General features: G+C 34.1%; 1 protein-coding gene across 1 annotated transcript; it reads left to right on the top strand.

Moving 5' to 3' along the window:
- Positions 1-18672: 18672 nt before the first annotated feature.
- LOC116188987 (PITH domain-containing protein 1) lies at positions 18673-23181 on the top strand. Its single transcript, XM_031518467.1, has 9 exons — positions 18673-18854; positions 20099-20179; positions 20641-20690; positions 21052-21129; positions 21884-21941; positions 22028-22077; positions 22261-22369; positions 22461-22522; positions 22920-23181. Exons 1-9 carry the CDS (start codon positions 18771-18773, stop codon positions 22960-22962), a joined length of 615 nt encoding a protein of 204 aa, XP_031374327.1. The 5' UTR covers positions 18673-18770; the 3' UTR covers positions 22963-23181.
- Positions 23182-23467: the final 286 nt, after the last annotated feature.

Genomic DNA, 23467 nt, shown 5'->3' with positions numbered 1-23467 from the left:
GGATATCCATGTAAATGCCATTGTCCTCTGCTCCATCTCCCTTTCGTTATTAACTCGTCAACCATCTGATTCGATCCAAGAACATTGTTAAGGATAATATATATCTCACAGGCCTCCTTTACAACTGAAAAATGTTCAATATATGCATTTTTCGTAGAGTTTCTATTGCGATAAATCTAACAATGAGCATGCATGTATACGTATCGAACAAGTAATAAATAGTGAGTAGAGTATCTTTTTCATAAGAACTGATCTAAGCTACCACTAATTACTAGGATTAGAACAATAGTCTTTTATTCAAATGATAGATTTTTCAGCGATTTGATTAACTAAAATAAAACAAGAAAATTAATAAAAAATTATAATCCAATGGTGATAAGATACTTAGAGCATACAACTTCTTCTAAGGCTAATCCTAATCCGATCACTTCCTTCACTTAGTATTGACTGATTGATTCTCTTGTTAACCTAGGATTTTCTATTTTCTCGCATGTCTTCCGATAGTTACGAGAATGTATCTCCATGTATCAAATCGACTACACTATTTCTAGGCAATCGACTAGTGAGAATCCATTATGATTGAACCCGAATTGGCTACCTAAGGCGATTCATTGCCCCTAATCCCCTCACAAATTAATCTTGTTTCCCGACTTGAATTAATCTTAGGTTATATTATTCAGAGCCTAAACTTAGAATCTGATTCCCAAGTTCATCTAAGTTGCTAGAACAATCTAATTGATGATCAGACAATCAGAAGCATTAAGAATAGAATAGGATAAACATAATCATTCAATCAATAAGCAAGTGGTCAAAGAAGACATGATAAAACAAAGATATGACAAAAGAGAAGTCGAAAAAACACAGCCGGTCTTGGGCTCGGGTCGTCTCCGGTCTTCATGTTCATCCCTTTTTGCTCTCCAACGTTTTTCTTTGCTTCCCTAATGTCGACTCCCGTTTTACGTTCAGCCAAGAGGCCCTTAAATATCCCCAGAAGTATCCCAAAAAATTCTCTACCAAATATATAATTCTAATTTCCTAAATTTCCAAAGTAAATTCCTAAAATGAGACAAGAAATCCATTGAGTTATAGACTTGGCCTTCAAGATATCCTAGTACAAAATATATATCTCCATCATGATGTTTTCTAGCCCAAAATTGCCCAAAATTACTTCTGATGCACGAAATCTTCGGTTGGGCACTCACAGAGTAGTGTGCTGCAACAATCTTCACCGTGTGCTGCCACACGGCTTTTGGTGATCCAAATGCACATAGAGTGCTACCGCACTGAGGCCCTTGTGCTACATCACAAAATACTGGAAGCTTCTTCATTCTTCTTCAAACAATCCCGAGCTTCCATCACGATCCATGGGCTCCTTTATGCTTCCAACTTGTCTCTAAAACATTACATATGACATCAATAACTGAAAGTTCGTGGGAAAATCGAAAAGTCAACTAAAAACAATTTAAGAGTGATTAAACCTATATAAACTGAACTCAAACTAAACCTAAACGAAAATCAACCTAAAACAAGACCAACTCTAAGCCCTAGCAGTCAATTATTGCCCAAAATATGATCTTCTTACTCGGTTTTCACGGAGTTATCAGTTTTTAAAATATCAATATCTAAAATAGACATCCAAAGAAAAAGAAAAGGAAAATAGACATTAATGACTCCCGAGGGATTTAAGGGCATCATTTCACTTAATCCAATATAATCACTTTTATACAATATAATGTACTTTGCAAGAGTACCCCAGAACAATCAAAATGGGTTGATTCGGATCATTTAATAACATCTTATTTTTAAGTAAGATCTCTTATTCGATTCTTGAAAATGAAGAAAATTCACGAATAGAAGACCATTATATTCCCTTACTCTTAGTGAATTAGTCCGATTTGAACTTGAATTAATCGAGATCCCTTGACTTCCGTGTATCCGCGGTTTTATAACGAAAAAAAGAGCATTCCGAAACGTTTATATACATTGATTAGAAGTAGTTGGCCAAGAGTACCTTACTTTCCTATGGGCACGCATTCTGCTCCTACTTGACCAAAATATTGGAGCAGACATACCCACTGCGTATTTGTGTTTCTTAATGTCCAGCTTTTGTTTTTTGAGTTTCTACGTATTACACTGAAAAAAAAAAAAAGAATCAAGTTCTTTGGGAGACTAGTATTAAGATGGTCAAGATTGTTAATATTATTTTTTTTCAATTATTATAAAGAAGACAAATAAACTTAGTATAAGAAAAGAGAAAACTACATAAAACTGCACAAATGGGTTTATTAATGATGAAAATCAAAGGTAAAAGTTCTTGATACTTGGACGAAAGTCGAATGCACACCACATTACGCTCTTTCTCTAATTAATTTTATATGTTGGAATTACATGCATGGTAATGATTACGCTCTCTTTTCTCTAGTTCATTTTATATGTTGGAATTACATGCATGGTAATGATTAAGTTCATTTGAAAGGAATAAATACCCTAAAAAATATTCACGATCTAGCTAATTGAAAAAGATGAATTAATATGAACTACAAGTGCTCATATAATATTATTACTCTTCAAGTTGAACTTACTTATCTTTTAACAAATTTGTTTTTAATTGAATAACAAGTATAGGATTGGGTGATATCATGATTACTGTTACAGGGCATGCATGGTGTGTATATATGAGCATAATAATTAAAGGGTTAAGGGTATTGCATGAGAACTTCACGAACCCATACACATGCCGGAAATGGCAGCCTTGTCAGCATATTGTCTCAGTTTGTCGTGCCACTGATGCATGAAATGTTGGTTTGGTCGGCTGGTTTCCCTCTCCTTTACGCACGAACGGATGGGATGAGATGATTACCAAAAAGAAAAGGCCAAATATGCAATTCTCAAAAGGTTATTTTCTTTTCCCAGGATTGTGTGTGTGTTTTTTTTATTATTATAAAAGAAGTTCGTACATTTAATATAATAAAATAAAATTCTAAATATTTAATAAGGGTAACGGATAATCGTATAGCGAAAATCAAATAATTGACATACGAAAATGTGCGCTATGGCATTATATTCTCTATCTCCTCTTCTTCTTTCTTTTCCAAGATGTGATATGCTTGTGATGGCATGGTGTTGGAACAGTTCAGCTGATTTGGAAGGATATTGACCGTCCGCAATTGGCCCTATATATCTTGACTTCTCTCCAACTTGATCATGTCTATGAGCTCAATGTGCTGCCCTTCCATATCAGCCCCTCAAAATTATTTAGGTAAATAAAATTATTTTGAATTTTTGAGTTGTAAGGAAGATAGACCATAATAGTAAAACCTAGCTTCACCAACAAAGAGTTGGTTAAGTGGTACTCCAACTCTCATGAGGAGAATAACACAAGTTTCAGTCCCGAGAAACGCACTTGTCGGAAGGGAATATTCGATCCCCTAAAATTGCGAGAGCAATGTCTCCCATAATTTTACTTAAAAAAAAAAGTAAAACCTAGCTTTTATTGGTATGTTTTCTCTCCCTTAGTATCTAATCCAGCTCGAACTGGATTATTCGGGGTCCATTGGATATCAGGATATCATGGTACACAAATAAAAAAAGAAGAAAAGAAAGTAAAACCTAACTAAAATTCTGTTAGTTTCACTTTCATCGACATTATTCACCTAAATTTAACTGCGTCCTAATCTTATTAGGGCAATGTTAGAAAAATTATTTAATTGGTTGGACGACTCTAGAGTGCAATGTATTGTTTCAAAACTATAGGCGGTATGCTTGCTCGTCATTAATAAAAATATTTTATTGCTCCAATCAACCTAAAGAAAACTATAATTCACACCCTCCTTAATTAATGTTGATTTTAACTATTTTTATGGTTCAATGCATAGCCTCTTCGAACCAAATTTGGTCCGCACAGAGGCCTTCTCGGTTTTTCTAGGCTGCCTCAACAACTTAAGGTTCGACCTCATCCAGCTAGCCGCCCTATGTTAAATAGCCGACCTCATCTATCAACCGTATGGTTTTACCAGTACGACGATGGGAATCAACCAAGCATGTGTGAATGTGGCTTAAACATAAAAGATCATGAATCTTAGTAGTTTTTCATATTTTGGCTTGTTATTTTTGAAATTGAATTGTATGGAAGGAAAACTTTGTCAACTGGCTCAATTTTCTTCTTTCTTTTTTTTTTCCCTTCTTTTTTTCCCTTTATTTATGGGTTATAGAGACATAAACGCAATAGCTAGGGATAGGAGAATAAAAATAAAGTAACATTAATAAACGCAATAGCTAGGGATAGGAGAATAAAAATAAAGTAACATTAATAAACGCAATAGCTAGGGATAGGAGAATAAAAATAAAGTAACATTACAACTTCTACTGAACAAAATCGAATTCATAACTTATTAATTTCAGTCAAATGTGATTAATACTGTATTATACCACCATTCTTCTTCAACCGTGGATCAATTGTCCACCAATAAAAAGTTTAAGAGGCAAATTAGCCCAAATGATTGCCTTAACGTACTATTGGCAATTTTTTCGTCGTTTGGATGACAGAACCGGTAGTCCTGCCTATTTAAACTTTACCCTTTTATGCAAGTAACCTTGCTTATATAATTAGTCAACTTGATTGCTAACTCTGATGACCCTGTGGTCTTATAACTCTGTGGTCTTATATAATGTAATTATTATTCAGAAAAAAAATGTTAATGTAATTAAATATATATATATATATATATATATAAAAGGATGAGAAATTTCTTGTCGGCTCTTTTATGAAGTGCACTTACGCACTACTAAACTCTATGGTCTGTACCATTTTTTATCAGTAAAAGTGATTCGGGGAAGATTCGCGTAGCAACTCTTACATGGTATAATTATATGGGCCGAACCCTACCACTCAATATTCGATTTGAGCCATATCTTACACTAGGACTCAAGGGGATCTAAGAATTGTTACTGTATCCTAATAAGCCTTCGGAGAAAACCTACTCATCCATAGATAGCTAGGGGGACCTTTCCAGTCCCCGTATTTACTCTCAAGTCTTCAAAGAGACTTGATCCACTAATCTGAAACTTGGAGTAGTAGTACTCTGACTAAGAAATCATTATGAAAGTACTATTATTACAAGCGGGTTAAATAGTAAATAAGGAAACCTTTCCAATTCCCTTATTCAATCTCATCAATGAAGACTTGATCTACTGATATAAAACTTGGAATATTAGCGCGTTATGAAATGAGGTACCACCTCATTAGTCTTTGAGGTCTGTACATATATATAATCTAGTAATTCCAGTGTACGATAATATTATAGACGATGTGAAAAGGCCTGCATATATTTGGAGAATTATAATTTAACGGTAAGGTGTTAATTAACATTATAAGAGAATTATTTAACAGTAAGATATTAAACATTTTATATGAAATATATATTCTAATTACTACCGAAAAAAGAAATATATCCTAATCTAGGATACCAATTTCAATGGTCACGCCGAACCGTATATATTCGCCACATAATTTGGTCGGCCAGGCCTTATATTTCTGACCACGGAATGCGTTGACTTCTCAAATTAAAAAGGTCGGTTGGATTGAAAGGAGGATCCACTGTGCTCAAATTAGGTGAAGGTTTGTTCATTGTCGCCCAATCTCATCGACGTATCATGCACATTTCTTGACCAATTGAAAATGAATTAGAAACATATGGCTCCGATTTGTTTGCTAGGGGCTTTCTACAACACTATCGGTCGGTAGACGACGCAACAGTCAGGATCTGTTCGGGGTATTGAATCGATAGATGGTGAAACGTACTTATAATCAGTTCCATGAGCACACAGTCAGCTCCGCATGCCTAGTTGTGGAAGTTTTAATATGCAAAGAATCTTTGAGGATATTCTAAATGCACGAGGAAATAAATCTATACGGTATTATCTGGAAGAACGATGATGTAGCTACTGTTCCTCTTTGAAGGCTCAAGTAAGTGATCATATATATAATTCTGTTCCAAGAAAAATTAAATTTTTTGTTAAGTCTTATACCCGATATATGTCGCGTAATATATCTTTTACCCACAAGATTTTCTCATAGAGGCATATATCAACTTACAATAATATTATCAAAAAGGAAAAAAGAAGAAGGAAGCACATACCACGTACATATGATATATAAATATGCAATCTTTTATTTTGCCATATATCTGCTTTGGATTTTTATGCCATCCAAGAGTTAAATGACATATTTAAAAAAATGAAAACCATGTATAGTTTAGTCATTGATCATCTCTATGAACGATGAAGAGTTAGTACTTGACGTATGTGCTCCAATAAAAAATTATCTTGTTCAAAATTCTGAATTGTTACGCACTTCTTATTCATATTTTTTAGGAACTAACCTTTTTCCGTGAATGGATGAGCTTTTATACAGTTTGAAAGTAAAATCATAGCATAATGTTAATTTCTTTATCCATAGATGCGCGATATTTTAAAAATTAAACTAAAAGGAATAAACTTTTTGCCTTGAAAAACCTGCCAGTAAATTATGTAAAAAGCAATTAATACATAATAAATATAAAAATTCTATTTTATTACTTCAATTATTTTATAGTTATTATCGAGCATAGTTACGTTTGCATATACAGCATTTTTAAGCATTAATAAATAAACAGCGGAATCTAATTAACCAAATATTAAACCTTAGGTCAACCGTAATTTAATTAAGGGAGAAATTTAAGCTAAGCATGAAAGGGCAACACATATAAAATTGTAACATATGTTGCGTTTGGTTTCAAAGTAAAATTTTAAAATCAAATTTTGAAAAAGAGTGGTATAAATGGTTATGTATGAGGCCCACCTTTTAATTTTGTATGAGTTATTTTGTTTTGTTGTGGAAAAAATAATGGTATAAATGGGACTCACCATTTAACTTTGTATAAGTTATTTTGTTTTGTTGTGAGTAGAATTAAGTGAAGTGTAATTTTAAAATCACACTTTGAAACCAAACAAGCCTTATTTAGTAACAAACTTAAGTTTAATTTAATTTGATTTATTTTATTTTAGAAGATAAAGACAAAAGTATTTGAGAAAAGTATGTGAGAGAATTTGAAAAAAAAAGATAAAAAAAAGTAATGATTGCGTTGTTGAATTGAATAAAAAAATGTTAAAATTGAAGAAATGTGTTGAATAGTTGAGATGATTTAATATTAAAAAATTAATTAGATAAGAAAAAGTATGAGAGATAATTTTAAAAAATAAAAAATTAATGATTGTATTATTGAATTGAGGGAATAATTAAGTTAAGATAAGTTAAAATCAAACTTTGTTACGTATCCTCTCCAAATGAAAAACCCTCATAAAATTGAAAAAACCTTAACATATGCCTTATGTCTATATCTATACTAACAAATTAATAATGGGGGTAATTCTCCTTCTCTCAAAAATGACCACAATTTTCTTCTTTTTTTGGGTAGGAGACCATAAATCAATTTATATCTTTATAGTTACCTATAACTTTTTTTTTAATCTAACTACCTATTACTTCACTACTCTTCTCTCTCTCTCTCTCTCTCTCTCTCTCTCTTCTCGCTTCCCTAGGTCGTACGGCTCACATACTTCTCTTTGTCAACTTTTTTTTTCCAACTTTATAATGTGATATTAAAATTACTAAACTTTCTATTAACATGTATATAAAATAATCAATATATATATATGAAGATATTATGAAAATAATTATATTTCTGCAAAATGTTTTAAAATTACCACATATTATAGGTGATGCTAACACACATTATGGTGTGTAGTTCTTTACTTAGTGTCTGACATATTGTTTTATTGAGCTCACAACCTTTATTTCTTTTTTTATATTTTTGACATTTAATTGGAACTAGCACATACCACATACCGTGCAAATGGCGTTATATGTTTTTCTTCTGTTGGAATTAAAAATTATGAAGGACATTACTCTCGTAATTTTGAAAAATTGAGTATTTAAGATAATTCTTCCTCTAAATAAATGCGCTTTTCGAGATTCCAACTTGTTTTCTTTGGTCCAAGTCTCTTCATTCTATTTTTAGAATTGGCATTAATATAACATTTGGTAATGAAGTTAAGTTTGATTGAATTTGATTTGAAAAAATGAAGACAAAAGTAGTTGGGACAAATATGTGAGAGAATTTGAAGAAGAAGATAAATAAGTAATAATTATGTTGTTGAAATGAGGAAAAAGTGTTGAATAGTTGAGAAAAATTAGTGTTAAAAAATTAATTTAAATAATAGATAAGAAAAGAGTATGAGAGAGAATTTGAAGAAAAAATTAAAAAATAATAATTTTATTGTTAAATTGAGGGAAAAATAAAGTTAAGTTAAGTTAAGTAAAATTTGATTTTGTTATCAAACATAGCTAAGAGATAATTTCTCTATTTAAAGATCTAAGATATATAGCGAAATCCCAACAAAATAAAAAATATAGTTTCAGGATAATCCGAGATCTTACCCTTTCTTTTTCGTCTGATCTCATTACCACTCCGGTCTTTTGGTCTTCGAGTTCTCCATTGAGACATATTTAACAAATCTTCACCTTGGCTCGTATTTCACCAAGTCTACATCGATCTAGACTTGACCTTCTTTGTCATAGCCCTTCATGGGCTCCACCTCATCTTGTGCAACCACTCAAGTCCAAGCCACCCTTGGACTATTCCAAGGTGCTAGGCTTCTTCAGCTTCAGTATGGTGCACCCTCCAAAACAGATCTTTCAACAAGTCGTATTCACGACTTTAGAGCATCACATGAAACCAACAACTACGCAAACCCACAACATTCTCGCAGTCTCAACTGCTTACTTCGCTTGTCTCCCGCTTGCAAGCTATTTCACCGCAAAGATTTCGGCATCCATTCAGATCCACCCTGAATAATCTCCACGCTAAGTTGAGTTATCGGAGCTTTCGGCCCAAGCTCCACCTTTCTCCTAGGTTTATCCACCTGTCCTTGATATGAGCTCTCGATCTCTTTGACATCAAAGTAGGAACATCAAAAACCACATTACTGATAAGGATTTTCGAGGCCTTACCACGTGTGTACAACCTATACTTTTTCGCATTATCAGTTCCAAGCAAGTCCCCGCCATCCCTTCGTGAATCCAAGTACTTTTTTTCGAGAATCGAACACTTGAATGTTGTCGTAGAAGGCATTCCTTGCAGAACCTATAGGCCCTTCCACAACAGTCCCTTCTTCATCATGAGAGCGCCCTTCGAGATTATTACAACTTTACATTGGCACTTGTACTTATAGCCAAGCTTGTCAAGTGTACCCAACAAGATCATATTTTTCTTTAATCCTGGGACATGCTTAACATCCCCTAATAACATCTCACTACCCCAGTATGCAGTTCGATTCATACTTCACCTAATCCGACAACATCATATGTGTCACCATTAGTTATACGAACTTTTTCATCTTCTATGTACCGATAAGTAGAAAACAATTCTTTATCATAGCAAACATGGATGAGTGCATCTCGAATCAAGAAACCACAAGATACGTGACGTGCCAAATATAGTGAAAAATTTGGCAGCTGCATTCCCAAAACCTATTGCTATCAAAATATCTCTTCCCTTGTGACTTTTCTCAGCTACCATCGCATCCCCTGAGAGCTGGCCTTTCTTGCCTCTTCTCCTTGGACAATCCCTCTTGAGATGACCTTCCTCGTTGCAGTTCTAACAAATCAGCTTTTACCCCTTGACTTGCTCATGCCACGAGACCCTTTTCTCGCTCCATCTGCCCCTTGCTATTAGGCCTTCACCGTTGTCTCCATGGTGCTCCATCACCTTTTTTTGCAACTTTTTCGAGTTCAATGATGCCTTAACATCTTCCAAGGTGATACTCATTCTACCGTAGAGCATGGTATCCACGAAACTCTCGTATGCCTTTGGGACAGATCACAACAACATTAGAGCCCAATCCTCGTCTTCAATCTTGTCCTCCGCGTTTGCGAGATCCATCACGATCTGATTAAAGAGGTCCACGTGATCTTCTACGGAAGTACCCAGAGTCATCTTCAACTGGTACAATCGCCACTTCAAGTACAACCGGCCCGTCAAGGACTTCTACTGATAAAGAGATTCCAGCTTCCCAAACATTTCCGGTGCCGAGTCCTGATCGTATAACTCTCGTAGAACTTTATTTGACAGGCACCATTGGATGACGCTTAGAGCCTTCGACATTATCGTCTTCCTCTCCTTCGGTGACAGGGTCGCAAGTTGCCTCTTTTCTCTTTCTAGCGCTCCCTCAAGACCGTGTTGCACTAACAAAGCCTTTATTTTGACCTTCATAGCTCGAAGTCGTTCGATCCGTCAAATTTCTCCATCTCGAACTTTGCTCCCAACATCTTCATCCTCTCCAAGACTTCTCTTTGATACCAATTTGTTGTAGAAGATGCCGAATTCGAGAAATCTAGACCGAGAAAAGAAAAGAAATAACACCGGAATATACATGGTAAAACCCTCAAGACAAGGGAAACATCTACTGACAAAGTAGGGAGATTCCACTATATCAATAAACCGGATATTACACACTCGGGATCACACTCGTGTTTTCAACCCCCTTTACAAGACCCAACTCGAGAATAACATCACAATCCTCTCAATTCTCACTACCCTCTTACTCTATGCACTCTAGAGACTTCAAGAGAGTAAACCTGAGAATTTCCAAGAAGATTATCCATGATTCCCACACAACGTGTTGTCTTAATACAATACTTTATCCATTTTAAATAGATACAGTACATTCCTAATATCTCAAAGATATTCTAATATAATTCTATGATATTTTTCCCTTTCAAATATTCCAAAATTATTCAAGAACTATATCTAATATCTCTAAAAATAATTTCTCTGTTTAAAAATCTAAGAGATATAACGAAATTCTTATAAAATAGGAAATATAATCTCAGGATAATCTAATATTTCGTCATTCCTTTTTCGTCTGATCTAGTTACCGCTCCAGTCTTCGAGTCTTTGGATTCTCCATTAAATACGAGACATACTCAACACAACAATTCCGCAATTAGGGATTCTATATGATAAGATCATAAGATATTATTAATTTTTGTAAAGATATATCATCAAACTCATAGAATATTGATTTAAAGAACCCGTTTGGATGAATTAGAAAAATAAGATGAACATGGACAACTCAATTGTGAAGGTCAACCTAACATGAGGAGAGAACCTTACCATATAAGCTGCATCTCAAATTAAAGTTCTTGCAATATTCTATCTTCCTCCATACTCAACACAACAATTCCGCAATTAGGGATTCTATATGATAAGATCATAAGATATTATTAATTTTTGTAAAAATATATCATCAAACTCATAGAATATTGATTTAGAGAACCCGTTTGGATGAATTAGAAAAATAAGATAAACATGGACAACCCATTTGTGAAGGTCAACAGAACATGAGGAGAGAACCATACCATATAAGCTGCATCTCAAATTAAATTTCTTGGAATATTCTGTCTTCCTCCTCCTATTTCGTTTATTATATAACAATAATGGATTCCTATTAATGTTATTTAAAGGGTTGTGGAAATGCAGAATATTCAGGTGACTTGTGGACCAAATCAGGTACAAAATAATTGTCCATTTAATTTAAAGAAATACATCTGAATATAAAATTTGGGTTGACTGATGAATCATCACATCACACAGTTGGAAATATTATCAACACAATGATTCAATCGGTTTACAATATAACAATTCAATGATTAATTCTATGGATGAGAATGCTACCTCAACATCTCGGGGGGTAAGCTATACCGATCCCAACTATTGAATATTTAGGAAAAGAACTGAATTCACGTCTCCAGCAGACCTCTTGCGAGGAGAAATTATCAGCTCTCATCATAGAGCCCATTAATTTCCCATCTTCATCTAATGTGACAGTGAGACAACTCGGTTAATAGCTACCTCCATGCATTGCCTAGACGTCATGCATAGTCGATCATCTACAATGTTACTGAAAAAAAAAGATCATCTAGTATGTTATATGTGTGGGGGTTAATCCTAAGTTGGTTTAAAAACATGAAACTACTAGGATAAATCGCGTGCGTTCCCACCTTCGGATTGTTTCCACCAATAATATCGTTATCACAAATATTCGTTTATGAACTAATTTATATAAAGGAAACTACCGAAAAAATATATAAAAGAAACTTAAGTATATAATCGGAATCATTATTTATATAAATTATGGATACTCAATGGTGAATAAACTCCTTTTTTTTATTTTATCAAAAGAGGATGGAGCCCGGAATATTTTTAGGGTACAAAATAGTTGATAGACATATTACTACAAGAAATTCCCGAGCGATAAATTAGTTAGAAATCTATCGAAAAATATTGGTTTCTTACGGATTTTCATGAAAAAGTTTTCTCGAAAAAACTTTCATTCAAATTTTTTCACACGGAGTTGTAAGGGAATTATCTCTTAGAAGTTCGTATTATTGTTATCGTTTATTTACTCTTTAAAATTTTCAACAAAGTCCCCCTTGCAAAAAAGAAAAAGAAAAAAATAAGATAAAGTAATTTTATTTTTAAATAAATACTTGTTAATGTTACAAAGCCAAAGGAAAAAAATAGAAAAAGGAAAAGGGAGAAATAGAAAACTCATCGAATTTATTGTAGGATGATCTTGAAATTTTCTAATTACCTAAAATAGAGGGAATAATTACTCATCTCATTTTACCTACACGAAAAGGAAAGAGCTCCCAAATTTACCAAAAACAAAAGGATGGAAAGAGAATAATATGTGGACAGTTATATGTATTGAGGGGAAAATTAGATAAGTTTTCAAATATAAGCAGAGCAGGGGGCATTTCTTGATAGTTGTAGGGCACTAATAACAAATGCATCAATTACAAGTAGAATTATGATTTTTGTCAAAGATCTTAGGGGGGCAATTGCCCCCACTCCTCCACCTAGCCCTATCTCTGTATAGCGTAGTGGTGAACGCTCTCTCTTGTTGAACTAGAGATTATAAGTTTGATACCTACTGAGACTACCCGTGCCAATTTATTAGTTATTTATGATTTCTCTTTCATTGTACTAAGCTTTAAGCCTCTTTTGTAACAAAAAAAAAATCAACTCTTTTTTTTTTGTGACTTAGTTAGTATTAGTACATTAACTTTTTTGTATATTTTACAAATAAAAGAGTATATTGAATAGTAAATGCCAAAAACCGAACATCTATTTCCAATTCTCGCTATTTCTTCTTAGATAATAATCCTTGATTATATATATATATATATATATATATGAGGGTCACCTTTTGAGTTTTACCCATATAACAATCCCAAAAGTCTTGCAAATCCTTATAAGCTCGAAAATGTATATTATTACTACCTCTTTTAAGAGTCAGTTGCAGTAAAACTTATTTTTTGTTGTTTAATAGTTGCCATGTCAAAAGAATGTTATGTGTAAGTTTTTCATTTACGTTATCTTTTTTTTTTTTGGCCAGGCCTTCGTCTGGGCTTCATTTACGTTATCTTATTTTATCATAACTTGTCTAGAAGAAATGTAAGATCAAATTATGAGTAAAAAAAGTAATAATAGGGGGAAAAAAACAGAGAAAAAGAGCAGTCAAAGGTAGGAATTAAACTGGGACATTTGGGGCAGGGAAGGGCACCATCATCACTACACCAAATGTTTTTAGTTCACCGATGGTAGCACTTTGTTTTATTAGTATCAAATATATACCTATCAAAAATAAAATACGATGAGCAGTCTATAAAAATAAACGGTACAGTCGCTCTCTAAAAGTTTTACTATACCGATTTTAAATGTATCGTAGATCATCACTATTCTAATTTAATACATTTATGACTGAAAAGAATATAATTTAAAATTGGCCACAGATGTATATATTCGAGAAAGTACCTAAAAAAATTGCGGAATATGGAAAGAGAATGAAAAGGATGCAAATGAAAAATAATGAAAAGTTGATTTTTGAAATAAAAAATTCTGGGACACGTGGTACATTATTGTGTAAGCAAACCCCCAAGAGCAAACATATATGCAAGAAACTAGGTGTTCATGGATATCGGGTATACCCAGAACCGGTTGAAATATACCCATTAAGGTAGGGTCCGGGTAACTCCAATTGAAAATAGGGTAGGGTCCGGGAACCGGTTAAAATAAGTTCCGGTTCCGGTTTCAACATACATGGTACCCACGGAACTAGTACTCGAGATCTATATTTTTTTATGAAAAAATTGTTTTATATTTACATAATTCTCTATATGCGATGTAGTAGCTATAGAATTCTAAGGAGAACTTATTTGCTTTGTTTACTAAGAAGAGCTACATCATCCTTTTTTTGCTAAATAGCTACATAATCTTTTAGTTGCGTATTTAGTTTGTCTATTATATAATCCTAAGGAGAGTTACATACTCATTTAGTTCTATGGATGGATGTGATCCGATTAATTTACGTCCATATATATATATATATATATTTTTTTTGATTGATTGTGAATGAGATCTTTTCGATTTTGGTTATTTATTTAATTTATTGTGGTTGAAGATTAAAAAAAAATATTACAAGTTCTAACAGAGTACTCGGAACCTTTAGTATAATTCAAGTTCCAAGTAAGTTCCGATTCCAAGTTCCAACAAGATAGGGTCTAGTTCCAAAATCTTGAAACACGACCTCTACAAGGTAGAGTCCGGCTATTATGAAAAAAATAGGGTACTCGGACCCATAGACCCCTACAAGAAACTACTTAAAGAACTTACGGAATATAAAAACCAATAAAAAGGTTACAAATGAGAAATAATGAAAAGTTGATGGAAGTTTTTGGAATAAAAAATTGGGGAACACGGGGCACAATTATGTGAACACAGAGCCGTTTTTATTGTTTTATAAATAAATTCTATGTGAAAAGATACACTTACCAAATTCCGATTTTAGAGAATTTGTATATTTAAGAGGGGTAATGCATTGGCACACACCCTCGTGACTAAAAGGTTCCGAAAGATATTCGTGTTGGGACTACCCATTCCCCTTTATTAGCTAGTTATATTTTCATTTTATTATACTAAGTTTATCAACCTTCATTATCGAAAAAAAAGTTTGTATTTTAACATTTATTTAAATTTAGTTCCAAAAATGATATGTGCGTCCATGTATTCTTTATACAGGTAAATCTGTTTTAAGGAATAAAATTCGGCTAGGAGTTATACCAATTAGACAATAACTCGTGCGTTGCAAGTGAAATTTTATGCAAATATGAGTTGGGTATTTATATTTTCAAGAGTTATGGCAATATACCCAAAAAAAAGTTATGGCACTATTAATAAGATTGTTAGTGCAAATTTTATCTTGTAATTAGATTTTAATCTAGTCCCGTTTGTTGCACGGGTCTATTGACATATATTAATAAGAATTTTTAATAATTAATTTTTAATTTTGAATAATAATGTCTTATACATTAAACTTTTGACTAATATTAAACTGTTTATTTAGTGACAATTTTGCAATTGATTCTTATATTTAATGTGCACTAAATACTTATTTAATCATGTACAAGTTCGTTTAGGAGTGCGTAGAAAGTTGAATAAACATTTTTTCATTTTTTTAAAGCATAAATGGTGTTTTGTGATCATTTTCAAAACTATGACTTCGCCTATTTTTAGCAGTTGCAAATGTAATTTTTTCCAGTAAGTTAATAGATGTTTAAGAAAATTGTTTATGTTTATTCTCTAGTTTAAGCACTAATTTTAATTTCAACACTACTAAAATTAGTATCTCCAAAATACTTTAACTTATTTTGGAATTAATATTTATTTTTTAACAATTCTGTTTCAGCACTTTTTCATTAGCAACAACCCTCCTAGACCTACTTACATATTACTCAAGATCGTTCTAGATCAATTAGTACTTGATATATAATTATTTTTCTAATATTCTGTATCAGTTGTTTTATAATGAAAATTATGCTCAATAATTTTCTAACTGCTTATCGATATTCAATAGTAAAAGTAGGAACAAGACATAAGAATGCGCCGCGCAGGACAAAGGAAGCCTTATATTATGTGATTATTCGTGTGGCCATAAATAGAAATGTCACAAGTGACACAATATTATGTCACCACCTTGCTCTTGGAAATAATTAAAAAAAAAACTTGTACTCATGAAAGATGATAAGACTATATTATAATGAATATAAATAAAATTATCACATTTTGTGATATTTCAATTCACGGAAATTAAAATCTCTTATAAGAGAAATGAGTAATATTGTAATATTGAGTATAGTTGCTCTGATGCATAGGCTTTGATGAGGCTTCAATGAAGGGAGTGAGATTGCATAATATATCTCATTTGAGAGTGAAAGTCACTCTTCACGATTATGAGAAAAAAAATTCATCCTTTGTAGGTTGGGATAGTATTCTATAAAGGTAGTGGTAATGTTCTTCAGTTGAATTGACTGCTCTATAAAATTGTAAGGTTCTATTTGCATTTTTACGTAGAGGTAGTTGAAGTGATTTAAAAATTGTTTGTGATCATGTTGGTCGGGATTGAATTCATTTGAAAAGCATAGCAAGTGATTGAAGAAAAGAATTTTTAGATTTGAAGGGAAATAAAAACTTGCTCGGACCGGAGGTAAGACTAACTTTTATTCTAGAATTTCCTTAAACAAATATATGAATTTTAGAAAATTAAATTAGGCATAATACATCTTGCCCGCTCATAGTTCGTCTAGCTTTATTTAATATGCATCATATTTATTTATCAATAATATAATACACAGATAAATTACAGATATTCAATTTAGTTGTACAAATGACATTTCCCCACATTTTTCTCAATATAGTGTTGTTCGAAATTCTCGATTTCAAGTGTTAAATTTCTGTTCTTTTTAATAGGATCACATACTCATATGATTAGTGATTTTGCGATAATTTATGTTTATGCTTAATTGGTTATTTTCCAGTTAATTATTCAATAATCAATTCCACACTTATTTATCATATATTATTCATGTAATATCTTAGAATAATTTTTGCATCTGTTAATAGCAATTATTGCAAAATATAGTCAATTTACTCTATAATACAAGTCCATTCAATATCCATTTTCACATTCATCTATTGTACATTATTTACGTAAAAACTTTTATAAGAGTAAATAGACAATTAGACCCCTGAGAGATGGGGTTGCATCACTTTAATCCTTCAGTCCTTTTCTTTCTTAACTTGGATATCTAATATATAAAATTTGCATTAATTGGGTCCCTGATTGCATCAATTAGATCTTGAATACATTATTTAAGTACCTCACTACTCAATTATATCCCCAACTAAAGGCAATACATTAATTAAGTCCCTCGCACATAAATTAGATCATGACTACATCTGTTGGGTCTCCGAAAAAACAGAGGTCCTTCCATCCAACATTCATTAAGTTAAAGGGGGGGCTAATTGAGACAATAAAGTGTTATAGAGGGACTTGCTTGAGTAAATAGTCAATGTGACAAAAAAAATCACATATTTATATAATAACATCCTAATATTTTATTTTACTCCTCCCTCTCGGACGATCTTCCGACCAAGAAGGTGGGTGCTCCCGCCAACCATGCTGAGATTGGGTCGCCAGGAGCCCCATTGGCCTCCGACGACCAAATCTGCCTCCTTCCTCTTACGCGGGGCTTCTATCTACCATGTTAATCTTCAACCTTCTAAATTATATCGGGTTTACATGGGTTTAAACTCAACTTTCAAGTTAAAAGTTCGAACTGATAAGTTGTGAGACCCATCATATTTTCTTTTAGTCTTTGAGGGATTAACTTTTCCCAATTGACTTTTATATTCCCAACACCAGTCCTCACGTGGCACCGTGCGGTCTTTCTCATGATTTGCCTACACGGGCCACGTGAACCTTAATCGCTCGCCCTCAACAACTTACCTCGAGCTGGTCTCTCATCTCTTCCGGACTCGGGCCTTAACTGCCTCGATGTGGGCTATTTCTTCCACACTCGAGCGAGAGGGATCAACTACTACGAGCTGGGCTTCTACTTCCGGTATCAGACTTCACTGGTGTGGTCCCAGGATCATTACCATGGGGCTCTGATACTATATAAATTCTATCGGACTTATATAGGCTTAAACTCAACTTTCAACTTAAAAGCTCGAGCTGATAAGTCTTTCGATGTGAAATTAACTTTTTTCAATTGACTTTTATATTTCCAACAAACCTAGGCCTCATATAATTTTTGAATACGGCTGAACAAATCAACATGCTGAGGTTCTTCTTTTTTCTTTTCTTCGTTTATTTTTATAAGCAATAAATCCACAATGGTGGGTTTTTTATCGACCATGCTAGGCTTTGACTCAATCCTCATATAATTTCCAAATAGGGCCCAACAAATCAATTCGGCACAATATTGCGACAGGCTTCCAGTCAATTTCATCGATTGAGCCTTCATTTTGAAAAATCTGAAATCAGGTGTTAACAAACATTAAATAATGAATCTATCAAATTATCAACTTATCAAAAAATGGATGATCAAATCATAATAGAATTAGAGAAACCCAAAGCCCATGGGCCGAATCATTGGCCCAGCCCAACTCATGCTCAGCCCAGGAACAGCCCCCATTTCTTCTGCCTTTCTTCTTCCTTGGATGGAAATCATGGAATCAATGGAAGTGAAAGCGTGAAACAGCAGAAAGAGAAAGGAAGGGCAGAGCAGAGCAGAGAGCTCTCGGAGTGAAGGTGAAAAAGCGACAATGGCGTGTATGCACGATCACAGCTGCGAGGACCACGATTGCTCCTCCAATTGGTCTCTCTACAAGCACATCGACCTCTCCAAGGTCCCGTTTTTCCTATCCCATCTCTCTCTCTCTCTCTCTCTCTCTTCGTGCTCTTTCTGTCTGTTTGATCGCTTCCCTTGTCAGATTCATCTCGAGCTTGCTAAGGTTTCTTGTCCATAGAATCTTCGATTAAGCTCAATGTTTAATCTGTTGGGACGAATTCTGCAGTATCTTTATTCATGACTAGTTAAACTTTTTCTTGAGGTTTCTGTTGTTTCGCATCGTCGCTTGGTTTACACGCTGTTCTTCGTTTTTTGTCTGGTTCTGATGATGACTAGCTCAGGTGCGCTTTATCTCTTATTCGACTGTTCCGGTGATTCATTTATGAGCCAAAACATTGAGATTGTTTTCCATCTTGTGTGACAAAAAATGCTCAGTACTGGCCATCGTTAAGTAAATGCACGCATCATGAAGAGCAAATGATGCATTTGCAGTGACGTCGAGTCTAATATCGAGCAAAACTGTACATTAGTAGCGAATTCTTATCATATCCAGCATTATGTGCTGTCCATCTTTGATTCCTGACATGTTGTGTTCCGAGTGAATACAGTGATCTCGGTCGAGATCCTTTTGCCTTTCCCATCATTTCCACCAAATAGTTCTAGAACTTTTTCCAGTGTTATTGTGCATTATTGGGGTTGTTTCCTCTTTTAACCTTAAAATAATTGAGCTGGGTCTCCACTGAATAACCCATTGCACACACTACGTCCGGGGAATTCATAAAATGATCCATGTGAGCTGGTATTCAACTATATTATCTGCCTCAAGCTGCGAAAGTACAGAGTGATGATACCATTATTTTCATGGTTCTGGCAATAGTAAAAACACCTAGTAGAGATAATTTGAAGGTCATCTTGAGTTGATTAGCTATAGGCTCACATGACAACTATAACTTGTTCTGTTTTTACTTACGGCTCTTATTGCATCATATATAATTTGCAGAAAGCATGAAATGTATGAACTAAAGAAGTGAGACAGAGAAATGGTGTTCTGCAAGTTAATGTAGTAAAGTATGTAATGATACAAATGGATGGAGCAGCAAGAATTACTTGCTAGGAACCTGCTGGTTACTCATTCTGTTAATACTCATCAAAAGGTCCTCTCTCTTGTTGTTTTTATGTGCTTTACATAAAAGAGAAGAACTCTTGATGGGAGACTGCTTTTTCTTCTCACTCTTGAGAAATTCCCTGTTGTCTATACCGCTAGTCTTATACAGCCCCTTTCTTCTTCAAAATTTCATTCAGGTATCAGCATTAAATGAAGCTGTTCCTGGAAGTGTAAAGTCAGTGTTTAAAGCTTGGGAGCAGCGTCTTAATTCTTCCGAGGTAAATTCAACCCACAGGCAATATAATAATATCTATCACTAGAACGCAACCTTATGTGTTTTACCTGCAGCTTTAACATTTCAAGGATAGTTAGTTCGAAGCTGTTTCTAGTAGCCAAACTATTTGTGCGTTCTATATGAGACAGAGGCTAAAGCATTTGCTTGTCTAGCAAATGTCTTAAGAGATTTTTTTATGAAGTAAGCTTTCTCAGTTGGCAACCCTGATGCCTCTATATTTTCACATTGTAGCTTCAAATCTTCTTATGTAAAAGCATGATCCCACATAAATGCTCCAGCACATTGATCTGATGCACTGGGAGACTTTACTCCTAAATTAGAAGATTGGCAATAAACAATTGTGCGTTGCCAAGTTTACTCTTATAACTAATTTTGCCTTTGCTGAGCTGCTAATCCCGTTGAACCACGCTTGATAGCATAGTGAAATCACTTTTGCCATGACAGGGGCACTTAGAAAGCAACGATGGTGATCCTGAGTTACTTGTTTTCATTCCGTGAGTACCCTACCCTTTTCTCTTGCTATCGTTCTCTTCAATGCAGTTCTTCATCTGTTGGAAGTCATTCATCATTTCATGCAACAAGTGTACAACCTGGCCACTCTTTTCTCTGTGTGAATATACTCTACCATGCTTCTTAAGAACTTGGTAGTTACAGAAAGCTCTTCTGATTTATCTTGGTTTGTTTTTCATTTTCATTTGATTACAAAATATGCATAAGATGACATTCTGTTAATACATATTTATGTTTTTATAAGACAAGTCATTGACCTTTAAACTTATGTGTTATATATATAGCAGTTTTTTATTGGTTAGGAAAGATAGTTCTCATAAAATTATACATGTTCAATTTATACAGCTTCACGTCAGATGTTAAAATCAAAAGCATTTCTGTTGTTGGGGGTGCTGATGGAACTAGCCCGTCAAAGTTGAGGGTGTAAGTTCAATTCTTCAACACATACTTGTTATAAGTTAGCTTATCTTGATGCAATTACTGAAGTTTTGCACTTTAGAACTAATTGACAATTTTTACCACTAGCAGATGAGGTTAGGATAAATAAATTTACACAACTATCTATTTTTGAATGATTTCCAGCATAAGTTTTTTCCTAGCCATGGCTCTTATCTTTTCATGGTTTACTTGGATGTTTTGAATAATACTTGTTAAAAGTCTTGGTTAAGCCTTTCCTAGAGCAATTTTCAGACATTACTGTAAGAAACTGGGAAAGGTTTGATTAATTAATTTCAACAAATATTCGGGAAATCAGAACCATAAGTGATGGATTAAGAGGTTAGTGTGGGGCTTCTCCTCTGCTGTCTACAAGAAGACTGACATGAGTTTCTTAACATATAATGCGGTAGCATAATCAAATTTCTCCTTTAAGAATGAATATCTGATACATTCTTAGAACTTCTTTATTATCAAAATTTAGTTCGATTGCTAGGCCAAAATCTAACTAGACAATTCCGCGAAGGGGAGAGAGAGAGAGAGAGAAGAAAAGAAAAAATGAGCTCACCAGACAGATGCATGTCCTCTTCCATATATATGTTCGTAAGTTTCATTTTGGAATTGGCATTGATTTCTCAAGGGAATAACGACTCGCACTTTTTTAAGCGGTTTGCATAACTTATGGTTATATTTAGACATTTCATATTTTTTCTAAATTCTTGGTACTCTGATTATATCTAAGGTTTATCAACCGAGAAGGTATTGACTTCTCAGATGCACAAAGTATGCAAGCTGTACAGGTATTTCCCATACTTAGCCTCTTTGTGAATCTTACTGAACAGTTCCTGTGCTTAACCTATTGACTTTGATGCATGCTTCTTTTTAGGAATGGGATCTGGTAGAAAACTTGAATGGGGCCTTAGAATACCAGACGAGGTAATTAAAACTTTCCAGTATCTTAGTTGTCTTGCTGCATTTTCTTTGCTTATAAATACCTACATATTTTTGTTCCCTTTTCCTATAATAATGGTGTTCTGAGCAACTCGTGCCCTTACTTCAGTGATATTCACCTTTCCTGTTTCCAGAAAGTGATATTTTACAGCTTTTTATTTTCTTTAGATATTCTAAGTTTCAAAGCGTAGGCAATATCACTTTGCATTTTCCCGACAATTTTGGGGGCGACACAACTCAGATACACTATATTGGATTCAAAGGAGAGGCCACTCAGGTAATCTCTCTCCAAGATCAGGACTTAGTTCTTTCCTTCTTCCTTTTCCTTTTCTTCCCATGCAACTGATCTGTTTGTCCATTTTCAACAGCTGAAGAGGGACGTGGTTGCAACAATTGTATACGAGCTGATGCCAAACCCCTCTGACCATAAGTAAGCCATTTCTCTCTTTCAAATTGATTCTTGCTTGTCCTCTGTCCTTCTTTCATAATCTTCAGTTTGGATTTGAAAGTTGAAATAGATGAAGTTTATAGTGTAGTTAATCTTTGAACCAACCTGGTCGCTAACTGCAACAATTAGGATGATTGGTTTACTTATCTTTTTCTTGGCATTGTCCTCACCTTGTGCTTAATGGCCTCATAAGAGGCTCACGACCAGTTAGTCTTGCTTGTTTTATTAGCACGTTGCTCTTGATGGGGTCGAATTGATTCAATCTTTAACTCGAATAACTTTTACATTCTTGACTCACTCTTGAACAAGTTTGACTCTTGATGTGGAATTCTGTTGTACTTTGGTGCTTCTACTGATATGTTCGGGCTTATGTACACAGGACAAAGGCTGAAAGCGGTGGCGGTCTATCGCACATTGAATGATGGAATCACTCTATTCCAGACAAGAGTTGATGATGTTGCCTAACTGAGGTTGTTTGATTCCTTAGTCCACAGGCGGCTTTCTTCAATAGCATAATCTCCCGGGAGCTTGATCCTGTTTGTTTAAACTGTACAAATTTTCAACCAAACCAAACTTTGAAGCAGCTTATGTAATCGCAATTATCAGCTATCTGTAAGATAGTGTTTGTCATCTTCTGCAAACTTTTTCTTCGCTATGCATTACATGCCGAGGCACCACAGGCGCAGGTCGAATTGCTAATGGAGTTACATCAGTTTCACTTGGTAGAAAGGTAATCCAGTATGATTATCGCAAAAACTCTATCCTCAACAGCTCTCCTCTTCCGGGCCAAGCCAAACTTCATTATTATTCCCATTCGTTCCTGATCATTTTCCTTCTCTAGAATTTAAAATTATTTGAACATACATACAAATATTTCACTAAATCAATCAAATATCAGGTCATTATAGTTAACAATGTGTCATGAAA

Source organism: Punica granatum, chromosome 1 (assembly GCF_007655135.1).
Source record: "Punica granatum isolate Tunisia-2019 chromosome 1, ASM765513v2, whole genome shotgun sequence".
In the NCBI taxonomy this organism is placed as follows: Eukaryota; Viridiplantae; Streptophyta; class Magnoliopsida; order Myrtales; family Lythraceae; genus Punica; species Punica granatum.
This window is presented reverse-complemented; position numbering and strand designations above follow the sequence as displayed.

Coding starts and splice junctions, on each gene's coding strand:
- LOC116188987 (XM_031518467.1), top strand. CDS start 18,771: ATGGCGTGTATGCACGATCACAGCTGCGAGGACCACGATTGCTCCTCC. Junction 20,691..21,051: donor GAGTTACTTGTTTTCATTCC/GTGAGTACCCTA, acceptor CAATTTATACAG/CTTCACGTCAGATGTTAAAA. Junction 22,523..22,919: donor CCAAACCCCTCTGACCATAA/GTAAGCCATTTC, acceptor TTATGTACACAG/GACAAAGGCTGAAAGCGGTG.